General features: G+C 40.6%; 1 protein-coding gene across 5 annotated transcripts in view; it reads right to left on the bottom strand.

Moving 5' to 3' along the window:
- The window catches only part of Ablim1 (actin binding LIM protein 1), a 186827-nt gene that overhangs the window by 5301 nt on the left and 163258 nt on the right, over window positions 1-18268 (bottom strand). For 2 of the 5 annotated variants that reach the window (XM_078045117.1, XM_078045130.1), the window contains 10 exons: window positions 13507-13611; window positions 11462-11509; window positions 8517-8657; window positions 6125-6216; window positions 4894-4999; window positions 4005-4069; window positions 3027-3087; window positions 2504-2511; window positions 1644-1718; window positions 803-883 (listed from right to left, as the gene is read on the bottom strand). In XM_078045117.1, coding sequence (XP_077901243.1) covers window positions 803-883; window positions 1644-1718; window positions 2504-2511; window positions 3027-3087; window positions 4005-4069; window positions 4894-4999; window positions 6125-6216; window positions 8517-8657; window positions 11462-11509; window positions 13507-13611 — 782 coding nt within the window. Of the gene's footprint in view, window positions 1-802; window positions 884-1643; window positions 3088-4004; window positions 4070-4893; window positions 5000-6124; window positions 6217-8516; window positions 8664-11461; window positions 11510-13506; window positions 13612-18268 lie in introns of those variants that run through there. The other 3 variants (XM_078045138.1, XM_078045070.1, XM_078045097.1) reach the window with 3 other exon arrangements.

Here is an 18268-nt window from a genome sequence, read left to right as displayed (position 1 = left end):
ACTGGCAGCCAGAATTTTTTTTTAAAAAAAATAAATCATTCAGATGGAAAAGTACAAAGATCAGTCTTCCAGATCTAAGGAGGCCTTGGGCATGTGTACCCAGCTAACCCCTCCACGAGGAATGCAGTAACAGCCACGAAAGACATTTGTCCGGTATAAACCTCCTCCTAGAGAGCTCCTTCCCAGCTCCCAGTGGGCTCAGCCCAGGGTCAGGGGAAGAGGACTCTCTGAAGGGGGATGGACACACCCATTCTGCATTCCCCAGCTCTCATTACAACAGCATCCGATTTCCAAAGAAAATGACTAAAATCATACTGTGTCTCAAGGGTTGTTTCAAATGTCATTCCAGGCATTTTAAAAATACTGATCTAAGTATAGAGACATTTAAATATAAGGGCTGTACTTCTGTCCTCCCTGATGCCAGGGAATGCCAGATTTAGACTGGGCACCAGAAACCCAAAACATCCTTCTCAATCCCTCCTTGACATATGTATATTGAGGGCAGGGGTCAAGTCTGGGTTATTGTTGTACCTCCAGGAGTCTAATAGAGCTCAGTACATACTAGAACAATGGATACAGGCCTGCAAACTTGCTTCTCGTGGTTTTTATCTCATTAGTGATTCTCTGAGATTTTAGTTACCTCTTAGTTCTACCTACAATATGAGATTGATCTTTGTGATTTTTCGTTTTCACTGAAAAAATAAAACATTTCTCTGGGGACACTGCAGGGTGCAGTGGGGTGTTGTATAGGGATCTGCAACTGGGTCTGGATTTTTTTTTTTTTTTTTTTTTTTTTTTTTACCTCCAGCCGGGTTCTGTCCACATCTCTTAGGATTTTGTTGCGCCCTCTGTTGGTCACCATGAGCATTTCATATGGAAATATCTGAGAAGGAAAGAAAATCACCTCCTAACATACCGCTGTTCATTTTAACAAGCAGAATCTACTTAAAATCCAACACTACCAAGACAGAGCTTCTGAGAGATAATCACGACAGAGTACAAGGTGTTTATCTCTCAAGACCAGCAGGAGCTCCAGGGAACAGGGACAGGGATATAAATCTCCATCAAGGCCTCTCAGAGCACTGTGCCTTGGGAGAGCTTGGCTGGGTACATGGATACCAACTTATTCTGAGTGGGGGATGAAGGTAAAAGTTTGAGAAAAATCGAAATTGCAGGTATATATGCTGGCTTTTATGTAGTTCTGAGAGATGGCTGGGTTCAGCAATCTTGGTCCATAACTATCTCATGAATCCACAGAACCAGGCAGGCCCAGAAGCAATGTTCTGGCAATGGACCCATTGAAATAAGCCCAGTTAAGGCTAACAGGGAGCACAAGCCCTTGGTTACCTCTGGAGGTACAGAATGTTCTGAAGCTAGAGCGACCAGTCATCCCAAGGGTGGCCAAGGAAAAGAAGTGCTGGTATCTCACTAAGAACACAGAGTTCCAACTGCAGTAAGGGCTTAAACCTGTGGACTTATTGCAGCCAGAGTGAAAAGACATTGTGTTTTCTGACAGCTCCCCTAGATGCACCAGTCTAGAACAAGTGGGCCTCACATTCCGAAAAGGGTGAAAAAACAGGAAACCAAGTTGAGGTAGGGCCATGTCATCCCTGCATGAGACAAAAGAGAAGAGCTGTACTTGCCTTTGGTTCCAACATGTTGGGCATGGACACGCCCCGGTCCATTCTCATTGCAGGCATGTGGCCATCCGGGAGGGTCTGCAGCAGAGATGTGGTTCAAGGAGGAGCACAGAATAGGGGCGCTCAAGGGAGGACTCTGTGGGCTCCCAAACTTCCCGGTTGGGTCTCGTATAACTATTTTATAATGTGTCATATTCCTTATGTATTTTTCAAAACGAGATTCTTATTGAACAAGAAGCAGGAATCTCTTCTGAGATCCGGTCTCAGAAAGATCCTGGCTTAATAACTATGGACTAATTTCTCAGTCTGGGCTTAGTTTTCCTTGTATTTTTCCTTATCTTTGCTCAGATGTTCTAGGGCTAGGGGTGTACCTCAGTGGTAGAGAGTCTGCCTGGCATGCATGAGGCTCTGGGTTTAATCCCCAGGACCACCTTTCTCCACTTAAAAAAAAAAAAAAGTTCCAGAAAAAGAGGAATAGTTTGAGAGCAAACTATTCCTTTCTGTTGCTCAAGACCTGAGTTTCTTTCTGTTACAATTATAACTAAAAAAAAAAAAAAAACACTGCACATGAGTTGACCCTTGATGCTGGTCCGCTTTCAACCTGGAGAGACTCTCCTAAGCCAGAGCAAGAGAGTCTTTCCACACCTGACTTGGCTCATGCTATGTCCCCATGGCCTGCAGGGACAGCTTGACCTGGGCACCAGATGTGCCTACGCTTCATAGCTGTGGAGGAATGATTAGACAAATCAACTACAGTATGTATCATCTTAGCAGAAATCATCACCCTGGGGCAAGCAGCCTGGGTTAGAAAATGGCTCTATGGTGCGGGTGTGGCCAAGTTAAGGAAGCAGAGTGGTCCATACCTGGTAGTCTGAAAAGGAAAGGAAAGGAAAATATCAGGAAAAGGCCTGGAAAAATGTGGAGCCATTCCCAGAGAGACTGTCTTCTACTACAATTCCTAAAATAGTCCCCAGGAACCATGTCGTTTCCCTGCTCCCAGTCTATGCCCATGCTGTACCGCAGGCTTCCAAGAAGCCAGAAAATGCCAACCCCAGCTTTAGGAATCAGGTAAAGCCTCCTTCTTTTCTCTTTCCTTGTCATATGCATTTTGAGGGCAGGGGCTGTGTCTCCCTTATGGCTGCATCTCCAGGAAGCGAACAGAGTGCTCAACACCCAGAAGGAAATTCGAGGATTCCCCTTAGCTGGATTTCAGTGGAGATCCTCTAGATTTTAGCACTTGCTCTGCTGGCTCACAGAAGAGAGCTGTGATCCTACTGGAGGGGGAAACCCAAAGGCAGGCAGTGCCTGGAGACAGGGCACAGTCTCAAGTGAACCTTGACCAGCTGGGAAGAGGCTGCCCTGTCAGCCTGGCCAGGAGAGCCTCACCTCGCACTCCCCCGCTGACATCTCCGTAGCTGTTATACTGAGCAAAGTCTGTGGAAACAGGCTGGAACGAGGGGGAAAAACCATCATTAGAAAAACTTCACAGTGATCACTTTGGAGGTAGAAAGAAAGACAGGATTTACAAAATCCTAAGAACCCTTCCCAGGCTCATTTCCTGGACCCTCATTAATTTTCCCTCCTATTTATTCCTTTGCAACTGTAAAATCTTTGCTGTGGTACTTCTGTTGCCACTGATCACAGGCCCCTGGTAAGCAAATATCTCTTAAATACATTTCCCTGTGTAGTTACAGAATTACTATTGTTCTCTGGCTTGTGAGGAGGACAATTTCAAGAAACTTTCTGTTCATAGCAGAAATAACAACTCAAAGCCAGGTGCGGTGGCCCAGGCCAATAATTCCAGTGGCTCAGGAAGCTGAGACAGGAGGATCTCGAATTCAAAGCCAGCCTCGGCAATTTAATGAGGCCCTGTCTCAAAGTAAAAATAAAAAGGGCTAGGGATGTGGTTAAGCAACCTTGGGTTCAACCCCTAGTTAAAAAAAAAAAAAAAAGACTCAATTACTTCTTGCTGCACTGTAACAATATCTGCCACACTAATCTAGTCTCAAGTTTCCATAGGCCATTCATTTATTTATTTGTTCTTCTCAAAAGAAATATTTTCACTTTGCCTTTTTCACTTTTTGTGATTTACAAGGTGACCAGGGAGGTTACAGTTTTCATTATGATCCAACATTCAGGTCAAGAGTCCGATGTAGGGCTGGGGCTCAGTGGTAGAGTGCTTGCCTAGCACATGTGAGGCCCTGGGTTCAATCCTCAGCACCACATAAAAATAAATAAATAAAAGTATTGTATCCAATTATAACTTTAAAAAAGGGTCAGATGTAGTCGGACAACAAGCCTGAACTTCAGCTAGGACTGAAGAGGGAATGCACAAAGAAATAACTAATAGAAGAGAAATCTTACCCGGTGAAGCCCATTTTTTCCATAGCCAGGAAGAGATGAGGTTTTAGATGATGGAGCGTAGGAAGCTGAGTGAGAAAAAGGTCAAAAGGCCATTGTTAGGAAAGCAGAAATCTAGTTCTTTAATGACCTTGATAGTATATTGCTTGCTTTGCAGAAGAAGAGATTTAGCAAAAACAATTCGAATGATATTGGGCTCAAATGATCACAAAATGCCACCATATTTGAGGGCCCAGGGAATAGTATCATAACAGTGACACTATTATGGAAGGGCAGGGAAAGAAAGCCGCAGGACCAAGGGAGCTGCGCTTCCTAAAATTCTGGGCCCCATCTAAGTGCTTAACTGAATTTATCTCCTTGTATCCTCAGTACCCTAATAATATGATTATTATTTCCATTTTACAAAAGAAGAAATAGGAGTTAAGAGAAGTATCCTGCCAACGGTCACTCAATTCATGACAGCTGAACAAGGATTCAAACCTAGGGATGACCGAACACATGGACCCCCTGTCCCAGTGACATGGCAGCAGTAACTGGCCTGGAAACCAACCAGTTGAAGTTCTACTGGCTGAGCACAGCTGGGCTCCTGGGAGGCCTGGCCTAGGCCTGGTCTAGGTCTATCCCATTAGTTAAGGGCACGGAAGGCAAATAGGCTGCTCATTTTGATTTCTGGTTCTGCAACTTAACACGTCCATATCTTTGAATGTGTCATTACATTTTTTTGAGCTCTTCATTTTTTGATCTATGGAGATATGGTATTATGGATTCATATAGAACGAAATCTCTGAATTAAAAGGAGCTCTGGAGATCACCATAAATGGTCCTGCCTCTTGCACAACTGGCCAGACAGGCTCTGGCTCTCAGCTCATGCTAGGAAGGGTCTGCCACTCACCTGAGTGGATAGGAGAATCATAGCGGCTGGCTAACAAGGATGCTCTCTCCCGGCTCTCCTTCTCCATCTCTTCCTTCAGTATCAACTGCCCAAGGCCTGAATTAAGCTATGCACAGGAAAAAAAAAGAAAGAAAGGAAAATGAAAGCAAAGTCTGCGATTACTTTCATGGAACTAGTTTCTTTCCAGAAGGTCTTGCAAGAAGTTCCTGACCCTAGGGGGCCTGGTTGCAGGTAGGTCCAGTGCCTGGTAATTCCTCAAAAAGCAGAACAGGTTCTGGATTCTGAACCCCTCTTAGTCTTTCCAATGTCAGGGGAATGTCCCTGTGCCAGATTCTGTCAGAAAGCTGCCTCCTTCTTTTGCCCTCCCCAATGTGTCAGTGGGTGACCTCAGCAGGCGTAGGTGAGTGTGTGATGGACTTTTGATGTGGGAAGGGGAAATTGGGAATGAATCCTTAAAAAAATTGCATTGATTCAAAATCAAAACAAAAAATAAGTTTGTGTTCACTGTACATATTCTGAAAAATCTGGAAGAATGAACCTATAATCTGCTACTCAGAGGTGACACCATTTCTAACTTCTATTTACCCTAATCTATTATTTTTCTATACATGTTTTATATAAAACTAAGATTATACTCTGTGTTCTTTCCCCCATATAATTAATGTGCATTTCTCATCTCTTTGGAAAACATCATTTCAAGGGATGCATTATTGGTGGGAGAGTTTATAATCAGACATCCTTCTGGTTTGCAGCAGGCCCTTTCTAAAGGAAGGAGGGCAGTGGGCACCTTTTGGTGACTGTCCCCTTGATTCCTTTTCTCCTGGTCTAGATATGCATAAGATCCTCCGAGTTCTGAGGGGTGATTTGGAGAAATATTCAATCCTAAGGGAATTCTTCCAGAAGAGCCTGCAGGCCCCAGATGTACATCGCCTCCACCTACCCGGCCCTCCTGCACCCTCTCTGCACATGCACCACGTGCCCACTCACACAGTCACACTCTCCAACCATTCCACATCCCTCTGACCTCCAGCCTCAATGTCATCACCTCTAAAGGCAAGTGCAAAGTCCTTATTAAAGTTCATGCTTGTCATGTCTCGCTGGACTGTAAGCCTCAAGGGGCTGGGACCACCTCTTGCCTGTCTTAGTGGCTTGTACAGAGTAGTGATGTAAAAAGTTATAGATTTTATTGAATTAGAATTGAAGACAGCTACAAGGTAGTTTAAGGACAAACCTTCATTAACTGCTCTTCTTGAAGCTGCCGGCGTCTCAGGAGTTCCTCCTCATCTTCCTCTCTGCCACTAGATCTGCGTCTCATGTCAGTTCCTAATTCCACAGCAAAGACAACTTCTCACATCAGCCCCATGACAAGGGAATCTTAACGGACTAGTCCATCTGTGTTCAATTTGTAGGCTGGCAAGCTCTGCAGTGGTTGGTCCTTCACAAGTCGAAAGTGAACCAGACAGGGGGGAAAGGCACCCACCACCAATCCAGCTCGCCCAGGTGGTTTCTCTACGAAGGTGGGCCCCTTTGGCAAGCTGGATCAATGTACTAGTGACTCCCTGTAATTCTCTGCTCAATTAGAACTGGTTTGCCACCTCCCTGAGCCTGTCATCAGATTAACCATGGGTCAGGGCTCCTTATAGTGAATGGGAGGGGCATCCCCAGCTAATGTCCCTGAGGTCAATTTTTCAAATAGAGAGGAATCTGAATTTATCCATATATTAACAAATCTATAAGATGGTTTCTGTCTTGTGACAAGTTTAAAAATCTTGTGGTTTTCTCTTTCTCTGAAGATTTAGACTTTTCAGAATACTATCATTGCCACCTACACTTAGTAAATCAATTAAAAAGCATATTTGTTTATGTCTTTTAAGGAATGGATTTCCAACTTTCTTTTTTTATATATATATACTTTTAAAAATGACTATAAAAGAATTTTCTACCGGGCTAGGGTTGTGGCTCAATGGTAGCACGCTCGCCTAGCACGTGTGGGACTTTGGGTTCGATTCTCAGCACCACATAAAAATGGGTAGACAAAATAAAGGAATTATGTCCAACTACAACGAAAAAATAAATATTTTTTTAAAAAGAATTCTGTACCATCAGTTATGTAAAAACAGTATTAATAAAGCTAAAAATTGCTGCGTGTATTTTTTTAAATTGCGAACGGTTTTTACATTTCTTGGAATAAGGGGAGACAGGGAATGGAAAGGAGGAATCTGTCTGAATGATTGGAAGATGAAGATAATTGTTGTTTTCCCTAAATTCCTTGGATTAATCTGGCTGTGGGAGGAAACAGGAAAGTTTGCTAATCTAATAAAAATAAACTTCAACTAATAGTCTCAGTTTTCATCATTCTGATTAATGGACCAGACATTTTCCTCATCTTGGAACCCAAAGGAACTTTAAACTATGTAGTGATGATAGTTTCAACAATAAAAATTGAATTCTCCTTTTCCGCCAAAAGCTTAGCTGCTTCCAAGTCCCTGCTCAGCAATACAACTGTGGGGACACAAGGCCCCCACAGACTTCCAAAAGGCTCAGATTGACACATTCTTAGTTCTTAAAATCATAAATGTCAATGTCAATTTTCTCTCTTTAGTGTATTCTAATAAAAACTAAGAGATCCAACCTTGTAAGAATTAAATAAATCTCATTAACATAATCATAGAATACTTATGAATGATAAACTAAGTAGATTTTCCCTTCAACTATTTCTATAAATATTAGTTGTTTTAAAATCACTTTATTGCCTATAAAAATCATTCCTCAATTAACTTGATAAAAATAACCTGATGCAGAAGATTAGGAAATTTTGGAAAATTGAAGGCCTTTCAGGTTGTCAAAAGAAATGGGATAAGCTATAGTCATGCCTTTGTAAGGCTGACTCACTGGATTTTCAGTATTTGCTTCTGTGCTTGTTAATATCCCTTTCAGGGCTGAGTGATTTCACTATGACAAAACAGTAAACACACAGACACAATTGGAAAGCATAAAGAAAAGGATGAAACAACTCCAAAATGACATTTTAGCACAGGATCATGGAGATGACAGATGTAAAGTTACATCCCCTCACTTGCTATTTCGGAAAATCTTCTACTCTGTAATAGCTCTCCTTAGCAATGGAGAACATGATCTTGCAGGAACGTTAAAGTGCTTCGGTGTTAAGGTTGCTGGTTAAGAGAACTATAACTATAATCCAGATATAGTCTAAAACAAATGTAACTAAAAGAAGTCATGCTCCCATGGACCCTCAGCAAACCCACCCACTAGACTCTAATTATATAGAACAATGCTTTTGCCATGAAGCTCTGACTCAACTGTGCTTGAAACAGTTGATTTTACAGTGATAACTCCGAGAGTCTGTGCAAACCATCTGTTTTAGACCAGTTCTGGATCTCAGTGGGTTTGGTTAGAGCCATGCTCTGGTTGATGTGTTTCTGTAACTGAAGCAACTTGAACACAAACTAATGCCATGTTAGGTCTTTTCACTATTCTGCCTCTTGGCTGTTCTTTTCTTAAAGTCTTTAAGTTTGGTCACATGTTCTTGTACCTTTCCAAGCATCTCATGGTTAGCTCCCCTCGCAATTTGTCCATTTGACTTAGCTGCATCAGTTGCATACCTACGGCGGCAAGTGAGGGGGGACCAGGCCAGTGGTCCGTCTCAATCTTTGGTATCTCGCTGGGGTCTGGTGCCTGGGCTGCTGGGAACTTGGAAAACTTGATGATATCTTCTGAGGACTTGCTCTGGGCTGCCAAAGCAGCTGCATCTGGATGGGAACCAGGGTTGCTTAGCTATTGGTGTGTAAGGCAGGGGTGGTTCAACCCCACAGACATAGTTTTCTCATTATCAGAAAAAAGTTTCAATTCCAGAAAGTTCTATCACCATGACAATTCAACTCATTTCCCTTACTTTATGTTAAAAGCAACGTTTTATTCTATGTCTGTCCTACATCCAAAAATTCTTGTTCTAGAGCTATGCTGTCCAGTGCTAGCTCTATTTAAATCTAAATGAATAAAATTAGGCAAAACCAAAAAACTAATAAACTTAAAATTCAGTTCCTTGGTAGAACCAGTTGTATTTCAGGTACTCAGTAGTCACATGTGATTAGTGGCTACTGCACAGGACAGCACAGATACAGAATGTTTCTACCATCATAGAAAGTTCACTCCTAGTATTCTCCAAGAGTAAATAATTATTTTTGGAATTAGAAAATTGAATTATTGGAAATTTGAGTTAAAAAATTGAAGTTAAAGAGTTAAAAGCATGACAATAGCATTTTACTGTCGTCATTCATCTTTAGAGGGATGGTAGCCTTGGCCAGAAACCAAAAATATATTGGTCCATTTCATTTTAATCCTTATATGCTACATATGGGTCCTTGTATCTTGGGAGAAATGGAAATGGAGAAATCTACTTCCAGCTTGCAGGAATTTAGCATTGTGATTTATGCACGCCATCCCCACTCACTGTTTTGTTCGAGGGTCTGTATATATAAGTGAGTGAACCAACAAAAGCCAAACTACCAGTGACATTGGCTCAGAGTCCTTAGTGGCTGTGTTTGGAGGAGGATTCACAGGCTGAAAGCACTGAATCTGCCCTGAGTAGGAGCAAAACAAACCAGGTGAAATGGTTGGTCCTGATTCTGGCTAATTTTGCAAACTGGTCTGGAATGTTACTAAACATTTCAAGACACAATTATAATATTTTTCCCCTCCTGGGTTCATATATTTTTAAAATCTGGAAATAACCTTTTGATCTTCAGCTCCAATATCTGCTTCCTTCCACTAACCTTCTGGGTCTCAATTTGCTTACATGATTTGACCAAGGTCACCCAATAATAAGGGGTAGATCTTGGCAGGGCATGGAGCAGTGTTTCTCAGAATCTCTAACCTCAGGAGAAAAAAAGAAAATACCTCTGCATAGAAAACACTACATGCTCAACGCTTCCTGTAGACACACAAAACACATTAGCAAAGGAAAGACCTAAGTTCTGCATCACACAAAAAGAGTGTGTGACGTAATTTAGATCCAGCCTTTCCCCAAAACATCAGGGCACAGATTGCAGTTTGGGGTATGACATCTATTCCTTTGGCACTGAAATCTGGCTGTCCTTTCTTTGACAAGTGCCACTGTGGCCATACTACTATTAATTACAATAGACTGAAAGCAAAGACTTTCAAGTCAGTATTGAAGGAAGTCAATCGATTCCTTCCACATAAAGGCTCACATTGTACAATCTCCTTAAATCCTAACTATTTTTGTTCCAAGAGACAGAGTCTAAATATTTTAATAATTTTTTTAAAAAGTCTCAACTGATAATTCAAACTTTGGGAATCTTATTCTTAAATTAAAACAAAAAAGCATGACTTCAAACAGTACTTACTCATTAGAATTGGTGAAGTCAGTAGTTAAACATTCACATGTTAATGAGTGTGTGGGAAGACATTAAACCATAAAGAAACAAAAACAAAAACAATGTTAACAAACTTAAAAGGCAAGCACATGATGCAAAACCTCGAAAAATAACGAGAAAAAAAACCATAACTCTAGAACCGGTCCATTATACGTGGTCTTTTTTTTCCCCAAAATTTTGGCCTAATATTTTTTCCTAGTGTATTTTCAACTTTGCCTTTCATAGCATCCTAATTCTTAATAACTTGTTAATGGCAACTGGATTCTAAAGTCAGCCTTCAAATTTCCAGGCACAACTTCTGTAAAATTTTCTGAAATCATTGGAAGACCAGTTTTGCCTATCAGCTCTCTCTCTCTATTCACAAAAATTTCTGGCAGATAAATCCACAGAGACCTAACAAAAGTGGACAAAATGTGATTTACAGAAAGTAATGTGACTTCTGGGATTAAAAAAAAAAAAGCTGCATTTCAGAACAAGAAAACGCAATTATAAATCCACTTTAGTAATTCTTAGTTTGCAGGAATGTCCGAGACGAACTGATTTAACTCAGAGGTCCTTAGAGATAAGAAAACTGAAGCAGAGGGGGTGGCATGATATCATAGAGCCATGTAGACAGGAGATGGCACAAGGATTACCACCAGTCAGCTTGTGCCCCATCCATTGCATGGCAAGACATTGGCACACCTCAGAAGAGGCAGGGGACTGGAATAACTAAGTCCATGTAGGCTTAGCCAAATTAATTTTTCTAAGTGTCTTTTTAAAAAATTAGTTTTAATTAGTCAAACTGCTTGCAAGCTCATTAAAATTATTTTAAGGTTTGTTTATATTATTTGATGCAAAAAAAAAAAGTCTTGTTAGGCTGCTTGTGGGCCCTTGTGACCAGTACTTTCCCTTCTCTATGAATGGAATAATACATGGCCCGATGGGCTCAGAAACAGGGGGGACACTTCCTGATCCAGCCAAGTATTCTCCATCCAGGGAAGTCAGTTTCACAGCATTGAAAACATCTCATCGGACCTAAAATCCATCATAGTATACTGGGTGCCCCAGTTGGATTCTCAAAAGCAGCAGCAATTAAGCCTTTCAGAAGACAGCAAAGAGGAGACAGCAGACTCTGCTACTTAAACTATGCGGAGGAAAGCGAGTTTTACCATGCTGTTTGTAGATGGGTGGTTTTCGGTAAATGTTGATCCCTTGATCTGTGAAAATGAAAAGCAAAGGTGTGTGATTATGGGAACCAGTTCAGTGATGGGAAAAACAAATCAACCAAGGGGCAAACCAAACGGAAGACTCCTGAACAAAAATAACCCAGAAGGCTAACGTTTGTATTACAAAGATTGCATTCTTTGGAAGAAAAGATTACAGAAATGAGTGAATTACTGTGGAAAAGTGATCTGGAAGCCTTTGTAATACATCTTAGCATATTGAGAGATGTAACTTATTCATGAGCCATTTATTTCAAATACATACTTCACTGAAAGTGGAATTAAAACAGGAAGAAACGCAAGCAGTGGAAGCACTCAGATGGTGGGGAAGACATAACCAGTTTGGGGAGAAAGCCCCAAATTGCTACTGTCTAGAAATTGAGCTCCCAGTAGATACCAGTGGCTCAATTTACTTTTTCAATTAATGAGTGGAACAGTGAAAAGCAATGTAGAACAATCAAGAGTATTTTTTTTTTAAACACAAACACATTTTCTATGTGCAAGGCTAACTTGGTGAGTTGATGGGATGCTCAAAAGAATCCTAATTTTTATAGGCCAAATTTTTTTAAAAAAGAAAGAAAAATAAAGGAGATACTAAACACTATTCATGTGTTCATATAGGACCCCATTTGATTTTATGCCACCATTTCACTTTAGCTGCAAATATTCAGGAAATTTGAAAAAGGTTTCTTTTGGACACTATATCTTGGTGGGGCATTCTTCATGAATTAATTAGCCAAATTAATTTTCCTAGGTGGCTCTTTTTCTACTGGCCTTAGTCAAACTAATGGCAAGCTCATCAAAATTATTTTAGGGTTTCATTAAATTATTCAATGCTTAAAAATAAAGCAAGTCTTGTTAGGATACTATAGGTTGCTGTGTGGCTGGTACTTCCCCTTTTCTATGAATGGAATGATATATGATTTGATGGGCAGGAAGCTTTCTAATCAAAGTAGGTATTCTCCATCCAGGAAAGTCAAAATCCCAAATGTAGAACAATGTTCTTCAGGATTTCATGAAACTTTTAAAAAAAAGGGCAATCCTGGCTGAGTGGGCCAATCTCATTGAAGTTTCCTCTGTTTTATTAGGTAAATTTAGAAAGCAAAAGAAAAAAAACTAATATAGATTATAAGTATATATTTACAGGGTAACTTACTGAACCATTTTCAGTAGCTAAAAGGATCAAAACGATATACTGCTGATGGGAAAATACCATTGTGGCCTCTGATGGACAATCCCACCCTGAGGAATTCAGCCAACCCTAAAGAGTAAGATAGGGGCAGATTCTGGTCTTTCCAGTTTCTGATGGCAAATTACTACTTGTGCTGGGAGAGCCAATGCTTGTGGCTACCGGAGCAGAGCTGGCAGCACCATGCCTAAATTGCAAGATATCTCTGTGGGTTGGGTTATGGGGGTGGCGAAAGACCACCTCCCTGATCCAATGCTACACCTCTCTGAAAAGCCCATGGGGGTTAAAAATCTCCACACTGAGACAAACGGGAAATATAAAGGTATTCCCAAGTGACACTGTGATTCAATCTGGAGGATGAGAAGATATCCAGACTGCTGTCGTGGTAATTTAACAACGAACCACAGAGTGACATCTTTGAAAGAGTTAAAATTTTTGCAAAACAATTCAACCCTTCTTTAAAAAAACAAACAAAACAAAAGAAACAAACAAAAAAAAAACCTTGAGGTCTCAGTGGTGAAGTGCCTGCCTGGCATGACTGTGGCCCTGGGTTCAATCCCCAATATCTTTATTTTAAAAAAAAAAAAAAAACAATGAACTTGAGAAAAATGGAACCTTCAGTGTGATCCTGGCACTCTGCATATAGAACTTTTGAAAGGCATCTAGGTCGGATCCTGCAATTTAGGATTTGTCAGCTGTGTGCATCCCAATTAACAAGCATGAACAATGGAGACGAGACGAGGTTACGAGGCTACATTCTACACTGTGACAGGACACCGAGACAGACCGTGTCAGCTCCTACCTGGAACATGGAAATGTTTAGGGGCCTGAGCGTAAGTTGGAGTTAGAGGGCGGCTGTCGGGCCGGTAAGGGAGAGGGGAGTTCCGGCCGCTGGACGGCTCATTGCCTCCAATGAGAAGAATGGAGAAAACAAAATGAGAGAAGGGAGAACAATAAAGAAAACCAAGCAAGCGTAATCAAAATTCAACACAGCAAACTGCAAGGAGGAGAAACAAGGGAAACAGACTCAGTTTATCAAGTTGCTGGCAAAGGTGGTGTCAGGTTTAGTTTCTCAAAGGGGAGGCTGAGTTCACGCGGACCCAGGTGGAAAGCGGTTAGCGGTCAATGCGTCATTCCAATGGCATGCAGGTGAAGGCTGGGAGCAAACTGATCAGATGGCAAGGGCACTGGGCGGAATGGAAAGTCACTTGCTACTGATTCCAGATCAGTTGCCAGATGGGTAAATCCCAAGTACCAGAGTGGTGGGATATGCAATCCCCCCCACACCGGAGGTACAGCTGCTTCCAAGCATGATGGCAGAGGCTGGCCATTGGAATGCATTTCTCTGAACTGAGGACCAAGTCTGGAAGCCCAAACAGTTACCCAAGCTTTCCCCTTAGGAACAGCAAAACAGCTTCACTGCAGCATGTTTCTGTTTTCCTCACTTTGAAATACACAAATGGAGTCAGATCCCTTCCTGCCAGGTGCTTGGGGACCACTGATATCTCTCTACCAGGCTAATGTTTCAATCACTAACACATTTACCGAACTCTACCTGGGCACTGGACTACTACTGAGGACAAACAGGTGAATGAGACATAGTCCTTGCCTCCAAGGCCTCAGGGTCTACCTACTGAGGCTGACTGAAAAACATTCGTGTGTATGTGTGTGTACGTGCATGTATGTGTATGCACCCATGTATACGTATATGTACATGTATACATGTCCATGTTTACTCAGAGGTGCAAGAAAGGTGCTAGGAAATGAAATGCAGATGCCATCAATTCTTCAGGAAAGGTCCCTTGAGTTGGGCACCAAAAAGGAAGTTCTCAGGTGAGTGGGAAGGCCCACATTCTGTATGGCTGGGACATCATAAGCAGGGACTGTGATGTGTGGAAGCTACAAGACTGGTCAGGGTTCTTCAAGGCAGTATCTTGGGCATGGCTGGAGTGGAGGGAGGCAGCTTGGCTGCAAAAGTCCCAAGTGCCACTTGGACCGTCTCCCCTTCTGACCACAGGGGAGAACTGCTTGTATGAATAGAATGTGTAACATCAGAAAGAGATTAGCTACCACCCTGATTTTTCCTCCAACCCCATCCATAGACAAATATCTTGTCCCAAGAATATACCAGAAGATGTAGGGCTATGACAAGTTAATAAATAATTTATGCTAATTACTTTTATTATTGATTTTTAAAGGGTTCTTTATATATTCTAGATACAAGTCTCTTATCAGATATTTGCACATCTTTTCCCATTCTCTAAGTTGTCTTTTTTGATAGTGCCCTTTGAAGCATAAAGTTTTAAATTTTGATGAAGTCCAATTTACTTATCTACTGATGCTATTTTTAATTAGATTATCAGAAAATAGATATCTAGCCAGTGTTTTCATGTTAAATTGTCCTAAATCTCACTAGAAAAGTGTGAAAGAGTTGCTAGAGTTTTAAAATATGGCAAATAGTTTTTAATTCCTCAATATGGACATTTTTAGGTAACTCGAGCCCAGACCTGTACCCAATGCGTAGTAAGATATTCTAAATATGATATCTGGATTTGCTACTGGCTCAAATTTCTATTTGAGGCTATTAGAATCCCAGGTTTTTGAGACTTCAGACTTTTGTCTTTTTTCCCCCTGACTCACCTTAGCATCCAGTTCCCAATATTATAAAGTTGACTTATTTGTTTAAATTAAATATTAGCTTCTAAAAGTTATGAAGCTTCATCCCAAACTTCATCTACTAAAAAATTTCATTAAAAAGCTAGTGTACTGGGGCTGGGGTTGTGGCTCAAGTGGTAGAGCACTCGCCTACCATGTGTGAGGCACTGGGGTTCGATCCTCAGCACCACATAAAAAAATAAATTAATGAAATATATTGTGTCCACCTAAAAAACAAAAAATAAATTTAAAAAAAAGCTAATGTACTGGGGTTGGGATTGTAGATCAGCATTTGCTAGAGAACTTGCCTAGCAATGTGCAAGACCCTGATTTTGATCCTAAGCACCACATAAAAGTAAATAAGTAAAATAAATATATATTGTGTCTATCTACAACTAAAAAAATATTTTTAAAAAGCTAATGTTACATAACAAATTAGAATAAAAAAATTTTAAAGTGTAACATCAGAGAGATGAAAAATGTGCTCTATGTGTATAAGATGAATTGTAATACATTCTGCTGTCATACGTAACAAATTAGGAAAAAAAAAAAAACAAAAAAACCCCTCTAATGTCCTGGTACACACCTGTAATCCTGGCTACTCGGGTGGCTAAGGTAGGAGAATCACAAGTTCAAGGCCAGCCTGGGCAACTTAGCCAGACTCTGACTCAGTGTAAAAAATAAAAAGGGCTGAGGATATACCTCAGGGGTAGAGTGAACCTGGACTCATTCCCAGAACTGCAAAAACAAAAAAACAAAACATTTTTTTTAAAAAATAAGGTGATTTACAAACGTGGTTTTATTTAATCTCACTCTCCCAAAGAGCAGGAACTAGCTCATGTCTAAAAAAAAATACATGTGAAAATAGAGGCAGAGTGTGGCTTGCACTGAGAAGCGAATGCTGTGTTAAACCCATGGCTGAATTAGAGCTGGGTCTCCAGTGACCTCCCCAGGGCTCAGCTGATTGTGTAAGTGCTTAACAAGTGTCAGAGAATGGACTACTGAAGTGGGCAACTCATCCACCCCACAGCTGTTCACTGGCCTAATTCAGGAGGCACCACTGCAGGGTCAGCCGGCTTATCTCTTTGATCTCTTAAGGAAAGAAAGCCAGATGCTGTTTTTCAACAGTGGGATCCCAACAGCACCTCTCTATGACTTTCCCATTGCAGTTTATTTCTAATAACTCCAATTTAATCATTCTACTGCAGAAAAATTCTTTAACTCTATAAATATTAGAAAATAATTGATAATTGAAAAACAAGGTAATTCTTGGGGCTCTTATCAAAAGAAGACACAGAGGGTCTCTACTTTCTGGCTTTATTTTTTAAACGTGTCTTTTGAAGGCTCTTTCTGGGTCCTGAGCCATACTGCTTTTTTTCTTTAATCCTTTACCTTTAACCCTAGTGTCCTTGTAGGGGAATTTTGTTCTCATAGGTTTGGGTTGCAATACCCAATCAGATGAAATTTCCTTAAATATGTTTTGATAATTATTAGCCAGTATCATGCATATACAAAAATATCTGCATATGCAGGACACAAAGGTTGAAGGTTATTAGAAATAGGTATTTGTACAAGTATTACAATCTACCAATAAGATCCTCAGCTGGCAGGTGCCAGTAGAAGACACCCATCACTTCTTGGGTAAGGTTAAAGACTCCAAGGATCTTGGAGAAGCTGCCTGCATTCCCAGGAAGTGGATTGGGGATGCATGTCGGCAACAGTTGGGTGTAGCTGTTTATTTGTGTGATCTTTAGTAATCATTGATCTCTCAGTTGTTTAAAAAACACTAGTATAGTCAAGTGTTTATAAGTAATATTAACTTCTGACAAGACCTTCTTAAACACCAGGTAGAGAATGGTTCACCAATATGTTCATCTCAGAGACTCTGAACAATATAATGTTCAAGCATCACACTGGCTCAGCAGGGAATGAGGTCTCTGAATAGATAGTGTTGCCAAATACCAAAATCTGAGCCCTTGAAAGGCATGGAAAACTGGGGGAAGATTTTTTTTTAAAGCAAAGGAAAAATTCTCTTGATGAGGCCTCTTCCTTTTCTAAAGTAAAGACCTTCTCTTTAAATATTTAATTTCAACCCTACCCTAGCTCATGAAGACCTTACAAGGTTTTGAACTTAGCTCAATACTTGGGCAAAGTGATATATGAAGCATCAGATGAAATATCATGTTTGAAAGGTATTATTATCATCATAGCCACTCTCATCTGCTAGTTTGAATAATACTGTTTATAAATACTACACTAATATATGTGCCTCTCATATGATAGCACATACATCACATTCAGAGATGATTTGTTCCTTAACTAAGTCCTTGAATTAGGCCATTCTAAGTTTTAATGATATTAGCTATTGCAATGAGAACCTATAACATACATACACACATACACACATACATACATACATACACACACACACACACACACACTCACACACACACACACATACACACACACACACACACCTATTTATATATTGGTATTAACTTTAAGCTTTTTCTTTGTCAGCCTTACAAGCCAATTTTCTAGCTCTTGGTAGATCGTTTGCTGGCAGGATTCTCACTATACTTATGAATTCAAATGCTTTACACAACTTTGTTCTTCTTTTGGGGACCAGGAGAGCCTGAATGACTAATTCTAAGATAAGTGAATAGATATGGAGGTGCATGATTATGCTGGAACTTGCTAGCTACAACTGCCTAGCTTTCAGGCCTCCTCATGCTTATATTCCAAAGTATAAATGCACATGTGGAGGGAACCTTCATACTGGCAGCATCTAGAATTCTGTGACAGTTGCAAGATTGCCAATTCCTGCTTAAAACTTTAATAGGAACTTCCTTTCCCCAGTACGTGTCAAATATGTATTTGCATCATAGCAACTCATATCTATGGCAAAA

Source organism: Ictidomys tridecemlineatus, chromosome 1 (assembly GCF_052094955.1).
Source record: "Ictidomys tridecemlineatus isolate mIctTri1 chromosome 1, mIctTri1.hap1, whole genome shotgun sequence".
In the NCBI taxonomy this organism is placed as follows: domain Eukaryota; kingdom Metazoa; phylum Chordata; class Mammalia; order Rodentia; family Sciuridae; genus Ictidomys; species Ictidomys tridecemlineatus.
This window is presented reverse-complemented; position numbering and strand designations above follow the sequence as displayed.